General features: G+C 37.1%; 1 protein-coding gene across 30 annotated transcripts in view; it reads right to left on the minus strand.

Annotated features, from left to right (window-relative positions):
• ank3b (ankyrin 3b) overlaps positions 1–26,519 on the minus strand; it is a 231,517-nt gene that overhangs the window by 60,974 nt on the left and 144,024 nt on the right. For 21 of the 30 annotated variants that reach the window (XM_059531835.1, XM_059531829.1, XM_059531847.1 and 18 more), the window contains exons 5-18: positions 25,568–25,666; positions 23,765–23,950; positions 23,367–23,390; positions 19,137–19,235; positions 17,434–17,532; positions 16,802–16,900; positions 14,537–14,734; positions 13,261–13,359; positions 12,074–12,172; positions 11,487–11,585; positions 9,164–9,361; positions 3,711–3,809; positions 2,558–2,656; positions 236–433 (exon numbers count right to left, since the gene is read on the minus strand). In XM_059531835.1, the coding sequence (XP_059387818.1) occupies positions 236–433; positions 2,558–2,656; positions 3,711–3,809; positions 9,164–9,361; positions 11,487–11,585; positions 12,074–12,172; positions 13,261–13,359; positions 14,537–14,734; positions 16,802–16,900; positions 17,434–17,532; positions 19,137–19,235; positions 23,367–23,390; positions 23,765–23,950; positions 25,568–25,666 (1,695 nt within the window). The remainder of the gene's footprint in view (positions 1–235; positions 434–2,557; positions 2,657–3,710; positions 3,810–9,163; positions 9,362–11,486; positions 11,586–12,073; positions 12,173–13,260; positions 13,360–14,536; positions 14,735–16,801; positions 16,901–17,433; positions 17,533–19,136; positions 19,236–23,366; positions 23,391–23,764; positions 23,951–25,567; positions 25,667–26,519) is intronic. The other 9 variants (XM_059531841.1, XM_059531836.1, XM_059531838.1 and 6 more) reach the window with 3 other exon arrangements.

The following is a 26,519-nucleotide window of genomic DNA, read 5'->3' on the forward strand; positions in this document are numbered from 1 at the left end:
TGTGTGTCAAGGAATAAATATGGTCAGCTTTCATTGGATTTTGGATTTTGTTTTCAGTATAATCTGAATAATTTTGCTATTATGTCAAAACTAAGGGTTTTCTATGGTTGCAAGGACTTCATTGACACCATTTCCTATTGCATATTTTACTTACCAAAAGGGAAAATGTAACAAAATAAAATAAAAAAGAATATAATAATGTAGAATATTGTGCAATAGCCTCTATCTTTTTCACCTTGTTTCCCAGATTGATGGCAGTTTCACGGGCGAGCAAGAGCGTGACCATGTCAACATTACCCTCCTGGGCCGCCAGGTGGAGAGGACTAATGCCCTGGCGTGTTGTGGCATTGGTATCAGCTCCATACTCGAGCAGTGTGGTCGCTATCTCCATCTGGTTTTTCTTGGCAGCTATGTGCAGTGGAGTATAGCCATTCTGGGAGGGAAAACAAGTGAAGGAGATCATAATAAATTAATATCTATGGCTATCCAAATATGAGTGATAACATGCGGGAGCTTGTCCTGGATGTACTCCCTGAACAGTCTTTGAATTTTTTAACTGTATAAATAGTATAGAGGATTGGAAGATGTACATTCAGTGTTGAGAAAGTACTGAAACATATCAAAATGTATACATATAATTTATGTATGACATATGTTCAGTCCTACACAGCACTAGCTTGCATGCTGCCAAACCACTATAACCACACTAAAACCTTAGATTTATGACATTTGTAAAAGAGAAACATGTTGACAGAAGCGCTTTGCTTCTAACCTCACAGACTGAGAGTGGAATCATGGTTAAAAGGTTGGTAAAAGCAGTCTGAGTGAAGAAAACAGTCTTGTTTCTTAATAGCTATAGCGAACGCTAAGGTGTCTGCCAGTGAGGTCCAGGGACGGCAGTCCCTTCCAAACCACAAGTCAGTTTGTGTTCTGCACATGCCAGATCTAACTATTATTTGTGGAGGAACTAAGGCAGTATCTGGGTCACTGTACTTTGTTTAGGGTTTACATTGATCTCTTTCAGGGTGGACGAAACAACACAAACAGTTTAAAAGCATGAACACATGGACTCTCTATTCAAGTTCATACAAAAAACTGGGGAAAACATGACAGATACTATTAAACATAGGCTTGAGAATTAAGACTGAGAGAACTGTACACTTCAGATCTCTATGCTCTGTTCCAAAACATAGTGAACAACCCAGGTACTATAGATGTCATCATCGGCCTATTCCTGACACGAATGCTGTTAAAAAATGATTATGCTGCCTCTAAAGAAACATATTTTGGCCAAATTCTGAGAAAAATTTATCACATACACAGTATAATTCACATAAAAGTCAATTCCAGAATGCACTGCACAAGCTCAGTGAAAAAAAAATTTAAATCCAAGATTGATTAAGTGAGAGAGACATCCTGGATAATTTGTTCAATATTGACAAATATTGATAAAAGGTGAGGCAATTTACATAGCATTTCTTGGGTCTCTTACCACTGTAACATCATTAGCTTATCCACATGCTAACATCAGTCCAGTGTAATATTTTTCAAAAAAGTTATTGCCTATGTTGATGTTCAAATTCGGTTGAGATGCTTCCTTCGAAGGCCTAGTTGCCTGTGTAGGCAGTAAATAACGAGGCAGCTCTCTAGGTTTTAGAACAGAGTCTACATTCAATTTTTATTACAGATGAATCCAGACCATGTTTTTCCATTGATGGTGTTTTCAATGCAACCAGCTGAATCTTGATAAAAGCATTTATTCATGTTTTATTTTTATTATTATTATTTTTTGTAGTTTGCAAAAATTTCCTTCAGAGATTACAGAACTGACTGGTAGATCAGAGAGAATCATGACAAACCCCAGGGCATGGGTAGGCGGAAAAAAGACTGATAATTATTAAAGGCGTAATTCACTCCAAAAAGTTCTGTAATCGTTTATTCATTCCTCATGTCATTCCAAACCTGAATCACTTTCTTTTTCTGTGGTGCACAAAATGAGTTATTTAGAAAAATGCTCATGGTGCTCTTTTACATACAATGCAAACATTCAGCGACCAATGACTTTCAATTTCCAAAAAGAACAAAATGTTGTGTTCTGCTGTAGAAATAAAGTCAAACAGGTTTAAACTGTTTTGAAAGTAAGTATGTAATGACAGAACTTAGATTTTTGGGACATCTATCCCTTTTAAAGAACACTGTATGTCACCCAAAAATAAACATTTCCTGAAAATTTACCGTCCAAGATGTAAATGAGTTTGTAGCTTCATCTACAACCATCAAGTACATAAGTTTTCAAGAATTTTCTTTTTCAAAGCAATAAAATGTGCATAAGCTTACCATCCTCTGTGGTTACAGTGGGTGGACTAGAAGTGAAATGACGAAAATGATCAAGAATGCGGGGTGGAGGTGGTTTTGTGTGAGCATGTGTGCAGCTGCTTGGTTTACAGCCATGTTTCTTCATCATTTGTGTGTGTGTGTGTGTGTGTGTGTGGTTGCATTTGGATGAAATGTATGTGTACTAGTTGAGAAACTGCGGTTTGTAAGGGTTTCCTGATACCTTCGCTGCAGCGTGCGGAGACGCTCCTTGGTCCAACAGAAGGAGGGCCACTTTCTGGTTATCGTAGTGTGCAGCAACATGCAGTGGTGTTAGTCCACTCTAAAAACACATACATACATACAAAGATATACAGCTATTTTTAACCAAGAGCTCAGAGGCGGGGTGTGTGAAACAGATGCCATCATAAATCAATCAGCTTTTACATTTGGACATTGCAGAAGAATAAATTTAGCCTGAACACTTTAGTGAATGAAACCTCTGGAAGTGGAAAATGATAGTATGCATCCTGATAGCAAACAAATTGCTATTTTCATCTGGAAGATGTAATTTTTAAAGCATTGACTAGCCGTCTGCAGTTAGACATTCAGCAGATGGTTTCACAACATTTATGATACAGAATATATGTAAAACAACTTCTTAAAGGAAGTTCATAAGTTAAAAGACACTGAATACATAACTTAAGAAATAAAATGTATAGATTTGCAGATGATTGCAGACACATAATTGTGCTTATATAATTTTTTTTTACATTTTACTTTGCACTGACTACATTTTTAATGATAATAGGCATGTGTATTTATAAGCAGCTCTATAAAATATTAACATTAAGCACATGATTTTGTTTATATTTATTAAATATCCTATGAAATTGATGTTTAAAATGCATATAACTGCTTTTAATTTCTTTAGGTTTTAATGGTTCAGTCACACTTGATTTTATGTTTCATTCACTTCCATTCATACACATGCAAATGCATGAGAGTTGGAATGAGAGTTTACTTTATGTGTGAACTGTAAGATAACCAACATTCATTATACTTCTGTCTTTATGTCAGATTGAAGATTAGCCAGCATAAGCATGCTGTTTCTTCTTTTTGTAAAATTAAATTGGGCGTAAACTGTGAGTTGGGAAACAAACCATTTGTAGGCATTACACAAAGAATTCTGATTAAATGTGTCCAATGCCCATGTCTCTCATCCAAAATCCCTTTAAACAGATGCTTAGAAAGATGCCTAATTTCTTACCGTGGTCATGTTAACATACCAGAAACCGAAGATTTACTGTGATGATATAGACTCATACTATAAATCTTGTACATTATAGGTTGTAATCATCAACCTATAACCATTACTGCAAAATATACACTTTTACCTTTCCAGCTGCATCAGGTGGTGCTCGCTTCTGTAGCAGTAATTTAGCAACTTCAATCTTCCCGTATTTGGCTGCAACATGCAGGGGAGTGAATCCTTTCTGCAAAGACAAAGAGTACATACTTAGAAACAAATCTTTTTTTTTTACACTGAAATAAAAAAATAATAACCAAAAGAAGAAGAAGAAGAAAAGAAATTTACCCACTAGAATATTCAGAGACAAGTCATCCACTGTGACATGCAAAACTAATTTTGGGTGGGGTTAAAAAATTGTAACTGACATTGGGAAAAAAACTGATCTGTGTTGCACAAGTTTCCTTCTGTAATACTAAAGAATAACTTCTGTCCAGTTAGAGAAACAACACTGCTGTAACCAGTCTGGTTTTACACAAGACAAGCCGTTTGAACAAAGCAGTGGCCTATCTATTAATGTGGTGTAGACGACTTGCTGAAGTTCAATCCGAGCATCAGAATGGGGATGAAAGGGGATTTAAGTGACTTTAAACGTGGAATGGTTGTTGGTGCCAGACGGGCCGGTCTGAGTATTTCAAAAACTGCTGATCTACTGGGATTTTCAAGCACAACCATCTCTAGAGTTCACAGAGAATTTCCGAAAAAGAGAAAATATCCAGTGAGCGGCAGTTGTGTGGATGAAAATATTTTGTTGATGTCAGAGGTCAGAGGAGAATGGGCAGACTGGTTAGAGATGATAGAAAGGCAACAGTAACTCTAATAACCACTTGTTACAACCAAGGTAAGCAGAATACCATCTCTGAACTCACAACATGTTGAACCCTGAAACAGATGGGCTACAGCAGCAGAAGACCACACCGGGTGCCGCTCCTGTCAGCTAAGAACAGGAAACAGAGCCTACAGTTTGCACAGGCTCACCAAAATTGGACAATAGAAGATTGTAAAAACATTGCCTGGTCTGATGAGTCTCAATTTCTGATGCAACATTCATATGGTAGGGTCAGAATTTAGCATAAAGAACATGAAAGCATTGATCCATCCTGCCTTGTCTCAATGGTTCAGGCTCCTGCATGGTGGTGGTGGTGGTGTTATGGTGTGGGGTTATTCTCTTGATACTTCTACCGGAGTATTGTTGCTGATAAATGTCCATCCCTTTATGATTACAGTGTACCCATCTTCTGATAGATACTTCCAGCAGGATAATGCACCATGTAACAAAGCTCAAATCATCTCAGGCTGGTTTTTTTGAACATGACAATGAGTTCACTTTACTCAAATGGCCTCCACAGTCACCAGATCTCAATCCAATAGAGCAGCTTTGGGATGTGGTGGAATGGGAGATTCACATCATGGATGTGCAGCCGACAAATCTGTAGCAACTGCGTGATGTTATCATGTCAATATGGACCAAAATCTCTGAGGAACTTTTCCAACATCTATGACATGAAGAATTAAGGCAGTTCTGAAGACAAAAGGGGGTCCAAGCAGGGTGTACCTAATAAAGTGGCCAATGAATGTAAAATATATATATATCCTCCACCATTACTGTCAACACTGGAGCCCCCCAAGGCTGTGTCCTCAGTCCGTTCCTTTACACATTATATACTGACGACTGCCGTAGTTCTTCTGACATCACAAAGTATTTCAAATACTCGGATGACACAGCCATACTCGCCCTCCTCACCAGTACGGAATCAGTCACAGCATATCACCAATCTGTTGCCAATTTCACCCAATGGTGTATAGATAGTCATCTCCTTCTTAACATTATTAAAACAAAGGAACTTATCCTGGACACGCACCAAAAATCCTCCACTGCTCACTGCCATATCTCCATCAAGGGACAGTCAGTGGACATTGTGGACAGCTTCAGGTACCTTGGCATTATTTTGGACGATAAATTGAGTTTTCACCATCACACCACAGACATTCACAGGTGCTGCCAACAGAGACTATCTGTCATAAGTAAACTCGGAACTCTCTCAGTCAAACCACATCTTCTTCTTTTGTACCATAGCATCATTGAACCCGTCCTTCTGTACTGTGCCACCTGCTATTTCACTATGCTTTCTCTCACTAATAGGAACAAGCTTCTTAGAATCACTAAGACTTCTTCAAAAATATGGGTGTCTTCCCACACCCAACTTGTCGGCTCTCATTGATGCTGCTACCATTCGCAGAGCAAATACCATCATACAAAACCCCAGCCACCCTCTTAACTCATGTTTCACCCTTCTTCCCTCAGGTCGCAGATATAGACAACTGCCTCAAAAAAAATCACGACTAGGGAAAAGCTTTGTAATTTCAGCAATAAGAGCGCTGAATTTACAGAAAGCCTAATCTACTCATGAGTATAAAATTCTGTGTTGTACGTATATGTTATGAGTGTTGAATGTTACTTTTGGTACGGACTGTGGAAACAAATATCCTCTATTGAGGACAATAAAGAATGAATATATATATATATATATATGACTACTATTAATAGCTGACATGAAAAGGATGACAAATATAATATAAATAAAAGTGGCAATTTTTGATTAGATTTACTCTAAATCTAACTAAACAGATTAACTTAACTAAAGAGAACCACCTCAATTTTTCAGGTTTTTAAGCGGCATTTATGAAACTGGGAAATGTTGAGGTTTAGTTGATCTGGAGCATACCATATGCCTTTCTAACCTGAACAATTATTACAGACACCGAACAAACATATCCAGTGACAGCTGTTATCAGAGGGAAACTCTGCTCTGCGGTGAATGGAGTCATGGAAAACACCATTAATTCATTGTCCTTCCACAGCACATTTCCACACTGTAACACTTGGCAGCATCTCAGTGATGGTTGTCTCGTATATGCCTATCCCAATCACACAGCGGGACACTGGGGGAATCTTTTATTACTACAGCTAGAAAATAGCTGCTCAGCGTCACTGGTTTTATTGGACGACAAAAAGTTAAACAAGTGTATTGCTTTAAGCAATATACAAATTTAGATGTATAGTCTCTTCTGAAGATTCATAGTTTCCACTTTTTCATTATAATGTCTCTTGGCTATTTACAAAATAAACTTCCTGTTTCAGAAAGAAATACAGTATATCAACACAGTAAAGGGAACTGCAATTGCTAAGCCATTACATAAGGTCTTTAATGTAAAGCCTGTGTACTTCCTTACTAGAGAAAAGAGATGTCTTGTTATCCATGTAATCTGACAGATGTTTCAAAGTATATTTCACTTTGAGTGTAGGCGAGTACTGATCTGGTCCACTGACCTTTATTCACTGGAAAATTTAGAAATGAAAGCCCTGTGCTCTGTAACATAATGAGAATAAACACCAATAACTAATACATCCCACATGCAGCAACTCTAAATGATCCTAAACATCATCAGATGTTCCTTAATAATGGACATGATGTCAACATCATGCTGTTTCATAAAAGCATTTTGTAATATATTCCATCTAATGGAAATATAACAGCATACTGCTAGCAAAATCCTCCGTCAGCAAGGCAGGTTGGTGAGCTATTGTGATGGATGAGATGACCTTTTTTTACTGTGCAAGAGTTGCAAAGCAATCACTGACTTTGATTTGGTCAGCTTAAATGCTCAGGGTGGAGATGTAAAGCATTTCATACAGAAAACATTTACAGTAGTAAACACTGATTTACATTCAAGCCGTGATTTAACACTGCTGTGTGAAAAATGCTAATACAGAATGTGTCAGGATGCATGATTTATTCCAGTGATGAACGGCTGTGTATTAGTGTTGGGATATCTATCTAACTATCCGATCTTTACACAGAGAGCTTTCATGATGAGCTAGAGGTGTTCTCAAATCATTTCACACACTGCATTAGTTTCCATTAGTTGTTCGCACTGACAGCATTTTTTTTTTTTTTTGCAAGAAAGCAGAGTACTTGTCAAAAAGAAATGACTTTTGTTTTTTACATTTCATACCATTACCATTTCAGTCCACAAGCAATTCACTCACTTTTTGCAGTCACTAATATAGATAGATAGATAGATAGATAGATAGATAGATAGATAGATAGATAGATAGATAGTGATTAGTTTTATGGAATAATTAATTTAATAATTTGAAACAGCTTCCTGTCTCAGTGATATAACATAACACTTTGTTGGCAGAACGCAGTCCACATGCTCAATTTATTCGTAATTTAAATCATTTACTGATTTATTACAAACACAACAGCAGCTTGATGAGGGAGGGGGCTGTTCACTCCATTAAACCACATAAAAAGAAATCAACATCCCATAACAAGGCACAGACAAAGCAAAATGGTGGCGATCTTGTGGAATGGATGTAATCAAACAATGTTGGTTAAAAACGACGAGTGGAACAGGACCATAGACAATAGCAGCAGGACACACTAAACAGCACAAAGTGGATCAGTGTAATAGTGTAATAGTGCGATCAAAGTACAATCTATTTTGATTCATTAAACCACATCAGCATAAGCCTATCTGAAATAAAATACATTTCTGAAACAAAATATACCACAGAAATATGATGCATTGTAACACCAAGGGATTGTTAAAATTAGTGATTTTATTTTCTTTCCTGTGTTGTATGTATTTCCTGAAACAGTGTTAATTGGTAAAGAAAGTTGAAATTGGACATTAAAAACATTAAAAAAGATTCAAATAAATAAATGAAAATATAACAATTTATATTTCAAGTTTACATTATATTGCCAATATAAATGTTTACTACTATAATTGAATTCTGAAAAAAAAAAGCAATTTTTTTTAAATAATTTTGTTTGTGAGAGTCTAGTAAGATCACATTTTTACAGCATAGCTTGGGCAGATTGCATAATTTCTGGGAGAACAAAGAGGGAGGATGAATCTTTCAAGCAAAATCAAATCAATCAATATTTCTTAAATTTAACACTTTCGGTGGATAAAAAGTGCTATTAGATGCTTTTCACTGTATGCTCATAATTTTGTGCACAATTTTCTTTAGTGTGACGACTGGACTCATCTCATGATAAAAAGGTTTTAAGTCTTTTATATGTCATTTGCACTGTATTGCAAAACAGAGATTGAACATTGCTAGATCCTTAGATCTTTGAAAAGATGTATAATTTGTCAACATTCATTTCCATTTTCGGACAGTATACTCTCAGAAAAAAGATACAATAATTATCACTGGTTGTACATTTCACAGGATAGAACTTTTTACCTCATTTACCACAAAGGCTGCATTTACGCAAGTACCTTAAAGTTACTCAAAATGTACATATTAGTACCTAAAGGGTAAATGGTACATCCCAGTGACAGCTTCCTTACCTTTTCTTCCCGAGAGTTTAGTCTACAGTATATACAGTAGTAAATGTAAACAAAAGTATCAAGAGGTTAAAAATAGCCTAGTTGGCAGCCAAATATTCTCTGATTATCTGACCACAAGCAACAAACAACAAGTTTTATAAATTGCCTAGCTTTTTTGGTGTGACTGACCTTGGTAGTGATGCCAAGAGATGCTTTGTTGTCAAGCAGTATGGAAGCCACGTCTTTGTGGCCATCACGGGCGGCCAGGTGGAGCGGCGTGTATCCAGATGTGGTGGTGGCGTCAGGTGAAGCCCCATGTTGCAGTAGTTGCTGGACTATATCTGGTTTTCCCAAACGACTGGATATATGCAGCGGGGTCTGATTGTCCTACACACACACAAACACAGACATATATAAGACTTATTACTTTTTTTTTTTGTAGAGGTTATAAGATGCTAGACCTTTTTAGTATTTAGCATTTAGTTTAGAACTGCAGAATTCAAATCAATGAGGCAATGCCATAGAAGATCAGGGCACTTTTAACAAGCAAACAGGCAACTGTTCCCTATTAGTATAGACTGACTGCATTGCATTCCATTGCTATTATATTTACATTACATTACATTTACATTTAGTCATTTAGCAGATGCTTTTGTCCAAAGTGACTTACAAATGAGGACAATAGAAGCAATCGAAACCACCAAAAGAGCAAATATAAGTGCTATGACAAGCCTACAGGGTGCTACAGGGAACTGTCACGATACATTCAAAGCCACAGAACAGTATTTGTTGTTTGAATTTCTTAAAAAAAAAGACCGGACTCTGAGACCGGAAGTACCCTGCTCTGTTGACGCATTGTCAGTGTCTTCCTTGCTCCGTGATGTATTTTTCACTGCATGAGAACATGATGTGTGGCATAAAAGTGCCATGGTTTGTCGGATGGTTTGTTGGACGTAGCAACAATAATTAAGGGCGGTTCTTTGCAAAGGGTCAATTTAGAATAGCAGGAGGTTGCTGGCTCAGGTTCTGATATGAAATCATAAACATCCTTTCAGTAGATAATTATGAGTTTGCACTTGACTGCAGGGTCAGAATTAACATGCTGCCTATGGCGAGCGTTTATTATACTTTGCTTGGCATTGGAATCTGGGAAAATAGGTTAAAATAGTTATTCATAAATATATAATAATTAATAATAAATCCATAATTACCAAACTAAAATTACATGCTCTAAATTATTTTTTTTTAATTATTATTATTATTATTATTTTTTTCTCATATTGTACAAAGATTAAACATAACAGCTTAAAATGACCCAAAATGCATAAAAAACTATACCAAATGATACTAAAATACATGATGTTTTGACACTTTGAATAACAGAAAAATTACAAATAACTGTTCTTTGAAAAGTTAAAGTTGGTACATATGTGGGAGAGGTACTTTTTATATATGGCATCTTTTAATGCATCTAAACCAGTTTTTAAATTTGTAATTTAAATTTAGGCATTACGTCACTGAACCATATATATATCTACATACATATGTTACCCTCCACTTACCATAAAGTAGTTTTATTTCAATAAGTATTGAAATTTATTAAATAAGTCTCAGGTGTACCCAGAATGTGTCTGAGAAGTTTCAGCTCAAAATACCCCGCACATCATTTACTGTATTATACAATTTAGAAATTGCCTATTTTTAGAGGAACCAGAAACACTTGTTTTCTTGCAAGTCTCTTTAAATGCAAAAAACACCTGCTTGTTTTTGATTATCATGTCTTTCGCACCATGTCAGTTTAAAATTATGATATACGTATGCTTTTTTTGAGCACACACATTCTAAGCATACATCACAAGCTTATATCACACGGCATATGAGTACTAAACTAAGTTCTCTTTCATATCTTATTGTGCTTAAACTGTCAAATACACTCAAGTTTGTTAAAAAACTAAAATAAGTTGCAAAAACACAGTTTATGTTTGTGAAGGTATATATCCAGAAAGAAATCACATGTTTATATTAGATCTGTATATTAAGTGATATCGGTGTAATATACAGAACCTATACTGCTGTCTACGTTGACAATTTGACCCAAACAATATAATAAAAACCGAAAATCACTCTGCTCTTGAATTAATAATATCTGTAGCTCCAATAATAAGACATTTCTCACTTTAAATGAGCTTTAAGAGAAACATGGCGGATTGTGTGTGGCTCACTCAGGGCGGGTTCTCTGCTAATACGGCAGTGTTTGTCAACAGTTATGGGTGGGGCTTATAAAATATGGCGGCTTGTTCTGAGACACTGCTTATGATTTATAAAGATTTTTTAAAAAGGAGCGGCTGGATTTTTATCATTATATGGTGGCTGTGTAGACACATTTATATTCAAACAACATGTAAAAGTGAATTTTTGCCCTTTAACACGAAGGGTAGTGGCTTTATTCAAATTACTCTCTTTGCCAACACCAATAAAGCAGCACATTCTTAGATTAATATCTCTCACTCACCTTGGCTTTAGCGTCCACATCTGCTCCATTCGCCACCAGGAACTTCACCACGTTTGCCTGTCCTGCCCTGGCAGCCATATGAAGAGCTGTCTCTCCCCTCTAAAACACACACAGAGGAAGCTTCTGGAAAAAAGGTACTACTGTGTTTGGACTGTAAGCCTTTGTGTGTGCACAGCTCTTTCATCAGACTCGGCCCCTCTGCCCAAACCGTCTTGCTTTCTTTGTTTTGACACTCTCGATGGGCTGCACCCCAACAAAGCTTAAAGCATGTTTCTACGGTAACAGTGGCTCGCTGTTGGCCCACCGTCTGTCTGATGGAGAACAGTCAAGCATGATTACAGTCTGACTGTACTCTAATTACAGTAGACTAAAGAGCTCCAACCTCCAGTCAGACGTATGTTTAAGCACATGGACAGAGACTGTTATTACCCTAAAAGGCTTTATGAAACAGGAGACCAAACCAATGTGGCAAGCAATGACATGTTCTAGAGAGGAACATTGCTGGACTCTGGGGCTTCGCTAAAATGTTTTGTTTTAAAGGAAACAGTTTGTTTGGTGCTGGTGGGCTTGTGGACGGCTGTACTCACCACATTCATCGTGTTAGGGGACGCTCCGTGATTTGTCAACTGAGTCACAATGTTTTCATGGCCCATGAAAGCGGCCACATGAATCGGTGTGAGTCCAGACTGCCAGAGACACAGAAATATGCAGCTTTGAAGCACTGGGAACGGCACGCTAAAGCAAATATTAACCTCCTTTCAATCAGATATGCTGTTAAAAACAACATGTGTGTTTTGAAACACTTTACGTCTAACTCTATTGTGAAATGCTTCATTGCACTGTATGAAAACCCATCTTTGCATCAGATTAAAGATAAACTAAGCTGAGAAATAAAGCTGAAGTTGTGAAATACTATATATAAAGTTTCAATTACAAGAAATAGTCACAATGACTAGAAACAACTGCAAGATTTACATTTTAAAATTTAAAAGCCACAATGTCAGATATAAAGGCACATTGTGTGTTTACAGATGAAATTATAAGAAACTAAGTAGCAGTTTTGATGTATAAAGTCACATCGCAAGATATAAATTGACTGTGGAACATAAATTCATAAATTCAATTACATAATATAAAGTTACAGTTGGAAAATATCAGCCACACTATACTGACAATTTTGAGCTATAATGCTGCAAACAAACTTTTTTGAAACAAAAACAGGCTTTGTAATCTCATTTAACAGCACAATATTTCCATCTGGGGCAGAGGAGCAATTGGAAAAGTAGGAGAGACACTTTATAAACCTTATCAATTTTGCTCATGAATTTAGGTGAATAACATTCATATTTTGCTGATTGGTGAAATGCAGGTAAATTGGCGAAACTTTGCTTGTTCTAAAAATGCAGCCGGCTGGTCTTAAAGTCATAGTCCTTTAAATCATATACAAGCCAAATAAAATCTTAAATTAATTATGTGCTAAAAAGTGAGGGAGACATGTGCCTCCATTAATAATAAGGGCTTAAAAAATAAATAATTAAATCAGTTCAGTCCGAGCAGAATTGATAATTTAACGTTTCTGTTCGGTTCGGAGCCCAGTTTATAATGGTTGCTACATCTGGTTTTCACACACACAATCAACATTTCTTACAAAAACATAAGCAAAGTTTCTTGCATTCAGAGTAATTAAGATGTAGCTATCAAAGTGCATGGTAAAGCAAGCTCTGCAAATGTACAGTTGATATTGAGAAAAAACATTAAAATATTGCTCACTCACCTCAGTCACAGCCTGAATGGACGCTCCGTGTTTCAGCAGCAGCTCCATCACTTTAATCCTGTTCTTCTTGCAAGCAATGTGAAGTGGTGTAAAACCATTCTACAGAGAGAGAAAAAGAGATTCTGGTGGCTTTTACTCCAGCTTACTAATGAAAATCTGGTTGCTTTCGGCCTGTAACCAGATGACTGAGAAGTTAACAGAGCTTTGTTTCCAGACGAATGAAAACACGTGGCTTCTGCTGCTCAATTCTTGGCAGACTTGTCTTTCTACAGTTTTCTTTCTTCCTTCCTTTTTCCCTCATAAACTGCGGAGACACGCCCGTTCTGTAACCATTACTTCAGAGCATGATAGTATTCACCGTGCTCTTTGCCAAAAGAGGCTTTTTACAGATCGCCATGGCGCTGTGCAGAAACAAAATATGTTACATATCATGACCTTCCCTCCAAGTGCTCACATATAAAATTTGGAGGGTACCATCTAAGGTGGAAGCCAAATGGGGGGAAAAAAAAGGAATTCCGGGATTTTAAGCAACTAGTAAGCTCTGTTTTTTACTTCAGTGACCACATTTAAGTAGAAGGTTTTCCTTAATCAACAACATTTCTCTCAGCTATTCAGAGTTTAGGTTTGAACTACAATAACATCTGATTGATTGATTGCAGATTGTAAAAAATTAAGTTGTAAAAAACATAAGAACTTAAAATACATTATCGCATTATTGGAGAATGTTTTACAGAAAAATGCTGTTGTATTTCAGGTCTCCTACTTTAAAATCTAAAATCTTAAAATCTAACGCAATGTGAGTTAGGTGGTCTCTTATCCCTATTAAAAGGTATAGTTCACCCAAAGATGAAGATTCTGTCATCATTTACTCACCCTCCACTTTTTCCAAATCTCTACGAGTTTCTTTTTTCTTTTTTCTGCTGAACACAAAAGAAGAATGTTGTCTAACGGTAACCATTGACTTCCATAGAATTTTTCCATACTATGGAAGTCAAGGGCTACCATCAACTGTTTGGTTACCAACATTCTTTAAAATATCTTCTTTTGTGCTCAACAACTTTAAGAAACTCATACAGGTTTGGAACAAATCGATGATGAGTAAATGACAGAATTTTCTTTTTTGGGTAAACTATACCTTTAAGTGGACGGTTCTTAGCCAAAATGTTGTCAAAGGTCTGGCTATGGGAGACTATGATTAAGGCATTTTTTTGTTAGACAGGATCAAAAAAAAAAGAAACTCATCCAGAAACATTATACTTATCAACTCGAGACTCACCAGTGCTTTGGCATTAGGATTGGCCTTCTTGTCCACAAGGACCTTGGCAACTTTGTAGTGTCCGCAGTGTGCAGCGACGTGCAGGGCTGTCAGATAATCGTTGGTGACATCATCCACGGGCACCTCATGATGAAGCAAGAGCTGAACGCAGTTTAGATGATCTCCTTGCGTGGCCATGTGCAAAGGTGAAAGGCCGTTCTGTTGAAACACACAACAATCTAGGTTATGCTGAAATTAAATAACTGAAGAACTTTCACTTCTCTATCCTTTTTTTTGTGTGTAGGAATCACAGATGCATCAAATCTAAAGCAGATTTCCATCTTTCTAAGAATTCAGAGAAGCAAATGTAAACTTTTAAAATCTAATAGAGCCATAATCCCCCCGCAAAAAGGACATCTGGGGTAAAAGAACAGCGAGAGAGTCCCTATTTGTACTGAAACAATTGCTCCATTGTGACACTAATCGCCTGGGATATTATCTAATTTGGCGAGAAGTCTGTGACCGTGTTTTGCTTTGCTTTCAGATTCCAGGAAAGTGTTTATTGATGCAATGGAAAAACAGAGGAAAAAGTTATAATGTCACATCTGCATACACTTAAAGGAACAGTTCATTCAAAAATGATGTCATTCACTTGTCACTAACCCTTACTAGAACACACAAAAATGTTGGTTTAAAAATCGAGGTTTCAAAGACAATTTGTAATATTTGCATTCATGCATTTAGCAGACTCTTTGATCCAAAGCAACTTACAAAAGAGTAATAAAAGCATTTTGTGTGAGTGTGTACAGTAAGTGCATTGGTTTATGGGCGTGGGGTTGCTAAGTGCTTGCGGAAGTGGTGTGCCTTCAGTTGCTTTCTGAAATTTGTGATGTTCTCAGCAGTTCAAGTTTGGCAGTTCATTCCACCAGAAAGGGTGAAGGATTGGGTAGTGACTTTTTTCCTCATTTGTAAATGAACAGCAGGGAGATATCGATATAATTATAGATTTGACTACAATGACACTATTGGACAAGAACAAAACTTCATCTGAGCTGAGCTGGACAATAACACTAAATTTGTAACACTGACTTAGTTATTGAACAGAATCGATTCAACACTGAAGTGACTCCAGGTCTGCTTATAAAATTAACATTGAACTAAATTGACCTGAATAATGACACTATTGTGATTGCAACATTAACATTGCTATTTTCTTGTTTATTACTGTGAAGCTGCTTTAAAACAAACTGTATTGTATAGCTATATAAATAAAACTGACTAGACAAATAAGGCAATAGCAAAATGTGCAATCTGCACCTTTCCATATGACAAAAGAGTACAGACACAACCATTTCATTTTTTTGCTTTCAGCATTTTTAGGGCCCTATGTATTTCAATTTTTCTGGTTATCAAATGAAGGCTTAAAACATTTATTTCATTTATCTTTTAATACTTAGAAAATTAAGCAAACTTTATTTTTTGGCAAACAAAGGGGATTAAAACAGTTAACAGTTAAAACATGGAAGCAATGTTGCGTGATTATTCCTTAAAAAATAGTGTTCGTTTCATTTTATTATTAGCAGTAGTAGGCTAGGTACATTCTACAAAAAAATAGTAATAGTCACAATGTCTTCAAATCAAACCAGACTTTTATTTTGACGAGTTGCCGTGAATACCTTTTTAGTTCTGTGTATGTGATTTGACGCTTGTTTTACCCGAATCAAATGGTCAAATGCTCATGAAGTGACTCTCAGAGCAGTTCTAGAGATGTTCTTAATGTGTTTACATTTAGTGAGACGGTAGATACTGTAATCACCGTGAGAATCACGCGCACTTCAGTATGTGCGTATATGAAACCACACGTCTGCGCCATTCATTAACAGAGACACTCAGAACATGCACGATTCATATTTAAATCAACTTTTTCGGCTTACTATTTACAGTTACTAGTCCATATCGCGATTTGATTTAAGTGTACTGACCTACTTTTGATTAATTCATAAAAAATTTGACAAATTCTGTGACATTCTGCGTTAAACTGTGGATTCCGTTTTTATGACTGGATTCTACATTTCCTTCCACATTTTCCGCATCACCGAAATCATAGGGCCCTACATTTTATTCTGTTTGGTAAGCAAAGTTCCCGTTTATATACCGTAAAGAGCAGCATGAACATCCTTTAAAATATCTCCTTTTGTGTTCCACAGAAGAGGTTTGGAAAGACATGACATGAGTAAATGATGACAGAATATTAATTTTCTTTAAGTGCAGAACACCACATCTAACCTTTGTCTTAGAGAGGATGGGTGCTCCACGGTCTAGTAACATCTCAAGTACTTGCTCATGACCGCTCCTTGCTCCACAATGTAAAGGTGTCAGGCCGTCCTGGAGATTTGAAAACAAGCACACATATATTACACACTGCCCCACCGGCAGGTGCCAGACTCTACAATCATCAATATGTGCCAATATGTCAAATACACAATGAAAGACAGCATTCCTCTACTGGAGACAGAGAAAAGCGCAACATCTGTATGCAATTTCTCTTCAACTGGTGCCAAACACATGTAACCTGAGGGCTGTGGTTGTTATCATTTATTACAATCAAACAGCATGTATCCCTGAATTATCCCTTCCAAATAAATTCCCTTTTCATCTTGAAAAGCATCTTGTGTTTCTAAGAACGCAGCTGAAAATGGCCACAAATTAACAGCAACTGAACTAGTTAATATGTAATTTGTTCATAAATTACAGTTGTTGTTTTTTTCTTTTCAAGACTTTCTTGACTATAGAATATATACATGACGTTGTGAAATAATTGCAGTGGGGAAAACCATGTGCTCACTTCCTCTGATGAGTTAAATATAGAGGTGGAAAAGAAAGACGGTCTGTGTGGTTCGACTGCTTGCGACACTGACCTTGGTTTTGGCGTCGATTCGGGCTCCTCTCTCCAGCAGGAGCCTGACCATGTTGGCATTTCCTCTTTTCGATGCCACATGGAGAGGTGTGATGTCATTCTGCCACAATAAAAAGACAAAACTATAGCCAGACACATAATCAAGTTCAAAAGAACAAGGTAGATTACATGTTAACACATACCACATTGGATGTTGTGTGACTGTATTAGAATTGGCATTTTCTTTGCATATCTGATGAACTAATAATGAATTTTCTGTAGCAACAGCTATTTTTAAAGAAGGAATTTGTATAATTATTTCATTGAAAATGTGTGCACTTTCCCATTAAACATCACTTATTTTTGTTAAATCACTATCTCTGCAAATGTTTATTAGTCAGAAAACTGATTTTTTTTTCAGTTAAAATGTCCTTTATGGGGAAAATGGACAAACTCTATGGTTACTGTTGTGTTAAAAATGTAATTATTGTGTGTTTTTCAGAGTTTTAGTAATTTTACTCCATGTAAACTAAATGGCAGCAAATATTATGCACATAAAAATAGCTGAAATTAAAACGTAATTTTCATTGTAAATGTTTATTATTCATTGAAAAGGAAGTCAACAATCGCAAGGACTTGAAAAACTGTAGTAATCTGTAGACAAATCTTCAGTAATCTGTACCAATCAAAAGCATGCATTAATGTTTCAACAGAGATTGTTTTATTTTATTACTGTATATAAAAAAAAACAGCAAACTGCTGGTGTGAGGTTGAATTATGCCAATCCGCTAAACCACACATATACGTTAATAAAGTATTCAATAACTGTATGTCTAAATCTGTTTACTTTGAATATAGGCTTTTATTGTTTCTTAATTTGTCTGCATGTGGGACAATATGTTGCTGATGGAATATAAGCAGGATATGGAATCTTTGGTGGACAATATGTGTTCCAGCTTAGAGATTTTTAATAACGTCGCACAAATAAAAGATTCTGTCCATAGCTGCAGTGGCACAAATGAAGTGCACAGCGTCATACTCTAGACACTGTAGTATTGGGCCACACCACCCTCTAGTGATAGCTTACAAAAACTCTAATTTACTATGACAGATTGCTTAGCATTTTATAAAGCATGGTGGACCCCAGTGAGTCTGATGTGAGCCATCACAGGATTGATGTTATGTCACTTTTGTTAAGTTAAAACTGTGTGGGACTGAATATTTGAATACACACAACATGTAGCCAGATCTATGGGATCAAATTTCACTTAGTGTCAGGGTCAAAGACTGCAGAGAGACACTGGTAAACACGGTCTAAACCAGTGCAGGGGCAATCTGTGTATGCAGTGCCAAAATGGTGTCTGGATCAAGTGTCTTATCTTTTCATCAGAAGAATTATATATGTTTTGTTCTGAGAGCAACACTGATTGGAATTTATTAGCTATCATACAACAGTTTTTTTCAGGGCCTTAGTTTGGCTAAACAACAGCACTGGGACGCTACACTGATTGAATCATGCTTGTCAGTGTTCAAGGGTGAGAGTTTCTTAAAAAGAAAAAAATTTGTGAGAAAATGTTATTAAATAACATGTAAATATACACCATCCTTTTTGGAGCAATTTCAGGCCGTTCTTTAAATATTGTATTCCAAAGGTTTTCCTCAGGCACCACATATAGAGAATGACCCTGTTCTATGGAATCCTTCAGCTAGAGTTCATGTCCTTACCCTCGCCTTGAAGTCTACGGCAGCCCCGCGGTTCAGAAGCAGGGTTGCTACGTTGATATTACCGTAATGAGCCGCGATGTGGAGAGGGGTGAAGCCACTCTGGGGAGGGACAGAGAGACAGAGCACAGGGGTTAAAATGTCACATACAGAACTCTGAAGGCCCTGACCTCAATTCACCTGACCTGACCTCATCCTCTACATATGAAAAGACGACACCAGGCCAGGCGTGGTGCAGTAAATCAATAAAACAGATCTACACAGATGACCTTAGCACAACACTGAGGGAAGGCACATCCTTCACTTGATCCCTCGCACCATGTAAACTCAATCTAGCTGATTAATTCTTTTACTTTGGTTTGAACATTAGGTTTAATTTCTTTAACTTTAATTTAACTTTAATGTTAAATCTAATACTTTAATATCTCGGTTTACACACCATGATGTGGTTGCAATAGAAGGGAGGGTTTTCCATTTTAAAGGATGTGCTTTCCTCAGATAAACAAAACCTTCATAACAGCAACCTTCAGTCCAAATTTGAATTAACATTTACTGTGCATACAAAGCTTTAGTGAAGGTGAATCCATTATCTTTTGATGAATTATGTGTGCAGACATCCATACAGCCTACTGCATTTAACAATGTGCTGTTCAAACATCAAAAATTAGTTTCTCTAACTAAAATCTATACAGTTATATACAGTACAGTAAACAATAGTTTTAACAGTTTAGTCAGTAAGCCACTGTAAACTTGAGAGAGCAGTTGAGCTGTAGCTGTAGGTAAATATTATACTTTTATTCTCAGTTTTGTAAGTGGTTAATACTGTATTTAAGTTATATATCATGCAGTGCAAATCAGAGCTGTTAAGTTGCAAGAGAGCTGGAAGAAATCTGAAAGCCATGCTGACAGAAGAGAAGAGAAGAGAAGAGAAGAGAAGAGAAGAGAAGAGAAGAGAAGAGAAGAGAAGAGAAGAGAAGAGAAGAGAAGAGAAGAGAAGAGAAGAGAAGAGAAGAGAAGAGAAGAGAAGAGAAGGTCAGTAACTCTTTCTGCTGACACCTGCTAGGAGGGGAATGTCATGCATGAGACGGGACGAATGCTCTGCAGCTGAGAAGTCTGATTCTATGCTACCTTCTTCAGGACAGTAATAGATGTCTGGGTTTTGATCTTAAAGGGGAATTTAGATTTATAGTTGAAAGGAGTTGATGTATAACAAATTCTGACTAGGGCTGGGCGATATAGCTAAAAAAAAAAATGTATCAATGATATAATGTTTCATATCGTTTGGTATTGATAAATATTTTTTAAAACAAAAGAGCAACATAATTTTTTTTTAAAGATTTATTAATTTAAATAAAATGGATAAATTAATTTATTGAGACAAACAACAATTTTTTTGTTTGTTTTAACAGTCAAATACAAAATAAAAACATATGAGACGCAGTGAAAAGGAATAAACCTCCGCAAATTTGTGACGCGTTTTCTAAAAGTTTAAACTGTTTTAACTTTGCATGGCTTTCTATTCAGTACATCTCTTGTGTAACACAAGAGTGCAGCAGTCGTATTTGTCTGTCTTGAAAATGCACTGAATATGTGCTCCATGTGAATGGCTTGGCTTCGGTTTTAACCCAATCAAGATCTTCTATGCACTGAGCTACTATATTTCTCTAATATTTCGAATGAATAATGTAGCAACTGCGCATCTTTTGGGCTAGACTAATAAAACATTAAGTCGCGTGCCACTGATGACACACATCTAACATTTGATTGTACTATTTTTGCATTCAAAAGCAAATGTTGATTTTAAATTTGACTAATATTCTTTTTTTTATTCACAATCTCCTCATCACAGGCAGAAACAGCACTGTTTGTGTGTGCTGTCTGCATCACTCATATATTGTCACTCTATATCGTGCGCTATATTGTACATTTTCATACATTCACGTTGTTTCCACACACATTCACAATAATTGGTTTATTTGTCATATTTATGTTGCTGTGTTTAATTATACTGAATGGATCCATGTACTGTAGTATATGCAGTCAGCAGGCGGTTGGTTTAGGTTTAGTTTTTTTTTTTTTGCCATCTCCATGAGGTCCTGTTTGGTATCACAGCCTGACTTCTCTAAAATGTAAAATAAAGCTCTTTGCTGTTGCACTGTGCAGTCGTGGCCAAAAGTTTTGAGAATTACATAAATATTAGTTTTCAAAAAGTTTGCTGCTAAACTGCTTTTAGATCTTTGCTTCAGTTGTTTCTGTGATGTACTGAAATATAATTACAAGCACTTCATACATTTCAAAGGATTTTATCGACAATTACATGACATTTATGCAAAGAGTCAGTATTTGCAGTGTTGGCCCTTCTTTTTCAGGACCTCTGCAATTCGAATGGGCATGCTCTCAATCAACTTCTGGGCCAAATCCTGACTGATAGCAACCCATTCTTTCATAATCACTTCTTGGAGTTTGTCAGAATTAGTGGGTTTTTGTTTGTCCACCCGCCTCTTGAGGATTGACCACAAGTTCTCAATGTGATTAAGATCTGGGGAGTTTCCAGGCCATGGACCCAAAATTTCAACATTCTGGTCCCCGAGCCACTTAGTTATCACTTTTGCCTTATGGCACGGTGCTCCATCGTGCTGGAAAATGCATTGTTCTTCACCAAACTGTTGTTGGATTGTTGGAAGAAGTTGCTGTTGGAGGGTGTTTTGGTACCATTCTTTATTCATGGCTGTGTTTTTGGGCAGAATTGTAAGTGAGCCCACTCCCTTGGATGAGAAGCAACCCCACACATGAATGGTGTCAGGATGCTTTACTGTTGGCATGACACAGGACTGATGGTAGTGCTCACCTTTTCTTCTCCGGACAAGCCTTTTTCCAGATGCCCCAAACAATCGGAAAGGGGCTTCATCGGAGAATATGACTTTGCCCCAGTCCTCAGCAGTCCATTCACTATACTTTCTGCAGAAGATCAATCTGTCCCTGATGTTTTTTTTGGAGAGAAGTGGCTTCTTTGCTGCCCTTCTTGACACCAGGCCATCTTCCAAAAGTATTCGCCTCACTGTGCGTGCAGATGCGCTCACACCTGCCTGCAGCCATTCCTGAGCAAGTTCTGCACTGGTGGCACTCCGATCCCACAGCTGAATCCTCTTTAGGAGACGATCCTGGTGCTTGCTGGACTTTCTTGGACGCCCTGAAGCCTTCTTTACAAGAATTGAACCTCTTTCCTTGAAGTTCTTGATGATCCTATAAATTGTTGATTTAGGTGCAATCTTAGTAGCCACAATATCCTTGCCTGTGAAGCCATTTTTATGCAACGCAATGATGGCTGCACGCGTTTCTTTGCAGGTCTCCATGGTTAACAATGGAAGAACAATGATTTCAAGCATCACCCTCCTTTTAACATGTCAAGTCTGCCATTCTAACCCACTATGCAATTCATCTGATCACTCTTCATAACATTCTGGAGTATATGCAAATTATTATAAAAACTTAAGCAGCAACTTTTCCAATTTCCAATATTTATGTAATTCTCAAAACTTTTGGCCACGACTGTACATTTACTATAAAATTCAGTTTTTTTTTCTTTCATATTTGCTTATGTTAATTTTTTCTATCGTTAACGAAGATGTACCGTCAATAAATATCGATACCATTTCATCGCCCAGGCCTAATTCTGAAATTTAAAATTCAAGCTGGTTTTAACATGAAGGCTCAGCACAGTATTCTGGTGACCAGAATATGCCGTGTTTTGTGATATTTGTGTGCAAGACTTTATCAAACAGTTTTATTAGGTACTGTAAGGAATCAACTCGACTTTATTGGTCCATCAGCTGGACCAGAACCAAACCAGCATAAGCCAGTTGGAACAGCACAGACATTTGGGGCAAAACTATCCCAGTTTAATATACAGAAACAACCAGTGGGCCACTGGTAGGCTGACTTCTTGAGCAGGATTATATGTGCGACCAATGGCAAATGTCAGAAAACACACAATCATGATCTTGCAATTCCATTTGGTGCCACTAGTGGCACAGAAATTACACAAACAAAACAAAAAACTCTCTCAGCTGCAGACCTCACCCAGCTAAACCAGAGTGTTTCCTGTCCATGCTAGTTTTTCAGTTTTCTGAGACAAAAAAGCAATGAGCAGGGGCAGGAGGGGATGAGGCGGCAGCCACAGCAGCAGCGTGATGTGGGCATTTTTTTAGGTGTGTAACATTTGTACATGTATACCTCTGTCGTTCTATTCACCATCATCTAGAAGGACCACCAGAGCGGGAGAAGAAAGAATGGTCTGATTAGTGTTCACAAAGTCACAATGGGAGCATCAAGCTGTACGGTGGCTACATCGTGAGGGAGAGCAAAAAACCACACATCACACGACACCACAAGTGCTTAACTGGATGGTGCCTATTAGTCGCCTACGGTTTAACTGTTTGGTATTTGCTTTAAACTGGCGTGTGACTGAAGATGACGTTTTAAGTAAATTTATCATCATGCACCATTGAATTACAGCCACCACAATGTCCGTTCCAAAATACGAGAATCATCTGATGTGTTTGAATGGAAAGCACCATCAAGTTCTAGATGTAAACTAATGGAAAGCCTTGACTGTATATTGATGGAGGTACCTTGGATTCGACATCTGCATTGTGGTCGTTCTGCAGGAGCAGTGCCGCAGCTTTGGTGTCATCCTTACGGGCGGCGATGTGCAGAGCAGGTAGACGCACCTTCCCCTTGGTGTCGTTCTCCAGGAGCAGAGACACCACCTGATCATGGCCCTGCTGAAGAGCTACGGCCAGTGGAGTAAAACCATCCTACAAGCACACAACGCAAGAATCCTTGAGTATTCCAAAGACATGTAAATCTTAATGGTAAACTACTGAACTCTGAGCTCTCCATCTTTGGTGGCCAGGAATGTAATGATTTACTCAATTTAAGAATCATGATTTTGATTTCACGGTTCGATTCGATTCACAATTTTTTTTTAACAAAATGAGATTTAACACAAATTATACATTAAATGTGTCCTTTCATTTTTGCTTGGACAAAATGCTGCATGTTTATTTGTGAAACTGAAATATAACACTATAATAATCTAATATAGCACTTGATTATTAATGCTCTTTTGTTGGTTTTGATTGCTTCCGTTTTCCTCATTTGTAAGTCGCTTTGGATAAAAGCATCTCCTAAATAACAAAATTTAAATACAATGTAAATTGAATAAATTGACATTTTAAAACAAGCCCCAAATCAAATAAATAGCCTAAGTAACACAAATAAATCTCTTTATATAAACAAAATAAGGCTTTGTCTGTGTTCTTTTCATTTAAAATTGGAGGCAACCACTGCATTTTAATTATGATCCAAACAAAGATGCAGCATACATGCAACATAAGCAGTTTTTAATCTAAATTAGATTGTATAATAAGGAAATAAAAAAGAATAAGAAAAAACAGAATCATTTGATTTCAGTTTTGTAAAACTATACATAAAAATATTTGCATGAAACAAAAACAGCAGACAAGCTGAATGAGATCCATATTCACTCTCTGCCAGTAGGTGGCGCTTAAAGCATTTCCTTGGTTTCCGCTGTAAACAAAGAAGCGCTGCACTCATGAACTTTAATATGCATTATACAGAGGCCAGATGAAAAGAAAAAATACAATCTAAACTTTTCTAAAGACAGTAAGTTCCCCTCAGACTTACATTCATATAAACTCCTACCCCTAAATGAATTGCGATTTGTTTAGCATGTCAGCCGATTTGAATCGTCACATATTTGAATCGAATTTGAACCGGCTCGTGGTTAATCATTACATCCCATCCCTAGGGGTGGTAACATTCAAATTTTCTAAATAAAAATAATCTTTATTAAAGAGTATAAAATATCAGTCATATCTTGAGAAAATTACAAAATATATCAATATATTAATGTATCAGCAAACTATGTTAATGAAAGAATGTTTAATAAGAACTAAAATCTTTGAGAATTCTCAGAGAACGGCTTGACATTAAAATGCTGTAATGCATGTAATCTTTTTAAGGTTTAAATATGAATTTCAAACAGACCTTCATTCTCACCAACATGGATCATTAACATGCAAACAGCTCTTCAAACACTGAAGTGTTCTCTGGTGCATAATCACCGTCTGAGAGGCACGAGGGCCTGGTACATTCTCAAGGACAGTGACGTCTGGCGCCCTGCTCTGTCATGCACCCACCCACACACCACACACACGCCAAGCCAGGCATTCAATACCCTCACTGCGCAACTAGTGCTTGCCTGCTGCCTTGAAAAGGACAGCAAGGTCACTGGGTATTCTGAGCTGGGTTTTGTATGCATCACTGCTAGAAATACGTTGTTTCAGAGGGCTGCTGGGAATTTCAGTGAGGTAAGTGATGGATGGAGAGGAAGACAAGGTTATTCTCACCTCTGTGGCAATGCTCTGACTGGATCCATTATCCAGGAGGAATTTGACGACATCCAGGTGGTTTTCCTGGGCAGCCATGTAGAGTGGTGTGAAGCCATTCTGTAGCAGGAACAAAAATGCTTAGTGTGTGTAAATGTGTTTCATTCATATTCTCTTTCACTTTACTGAGCAACTAAACAATCATACACATCCCACGCTTATATGTGTCTCCAATGCAAGATTAGATCACAGCACTGGCTCTGACAGACAGTAGCCTCATCTGCAGGATCTTACTGCAGTGATGCTGATTTCTCTAACAAGTTTAAGATCTTATTTGAAATAATTTTAAACTTCAAATATACAGTATGTCTTTTCATTAGAACGTAACAACGGGCTCCTTTCAATTCATGAGTGTGAACTGAAATGGCCACGCCCACAGGAAGTTTTTACATGTACACCATTAATTTTGGCTATATGATAGTCAAATATAAGGGTATGAGTGGTTATGAACGAATGAATGAAACGCAACTGTCCATGTTTCACTCCATCTCGAATCACGCATGCAGAAACGCTTGAGAAACAGTGTTTCTTCTGCGGCTCAGTACGCTTTCAACTAATTTTTTAGTCCTGAGTTAGACTGTACGACATTCAAGTTACAAGATTTGACTGATTCTTAGGTAAAAAGGGTGACATTGCACCGCATTAAAATAAATGATCAATCATGTTTTCATAACCGCTAGCCAAATTCAAAAACTAAACTAAAATTAAATCATCTTTGAGAGCAAGGGAGCCCCCTGGTGTTTCGGAGGCCCTACGCAGCTTGCAAATTTTGTGTATATAGGTAGGATCGGCTCTGCTGCTGACATTTCTCACAATGGCAAATTCACAGAATTCTGTGAAAATGTAAGATAAAATGTGTACTACTCTCATGAGTGGTTGAGAGTAAAACAAAAACCTCAAATTCTCTGTTAAT

Source organism: Carassius carassius, chromosome 40 (genome assembly GCF_963082965.1).
Source record: "Carassius carassius chromosome 40, fCarCar2.1, whole genome shotgun sequence".
Classification (NCBI taxonomy): Eukaryota; Metazoa; Chordata; class Actinopteri; order Cypriniformes; family Cyprinidae; genus Carassius; species Carassius carassius.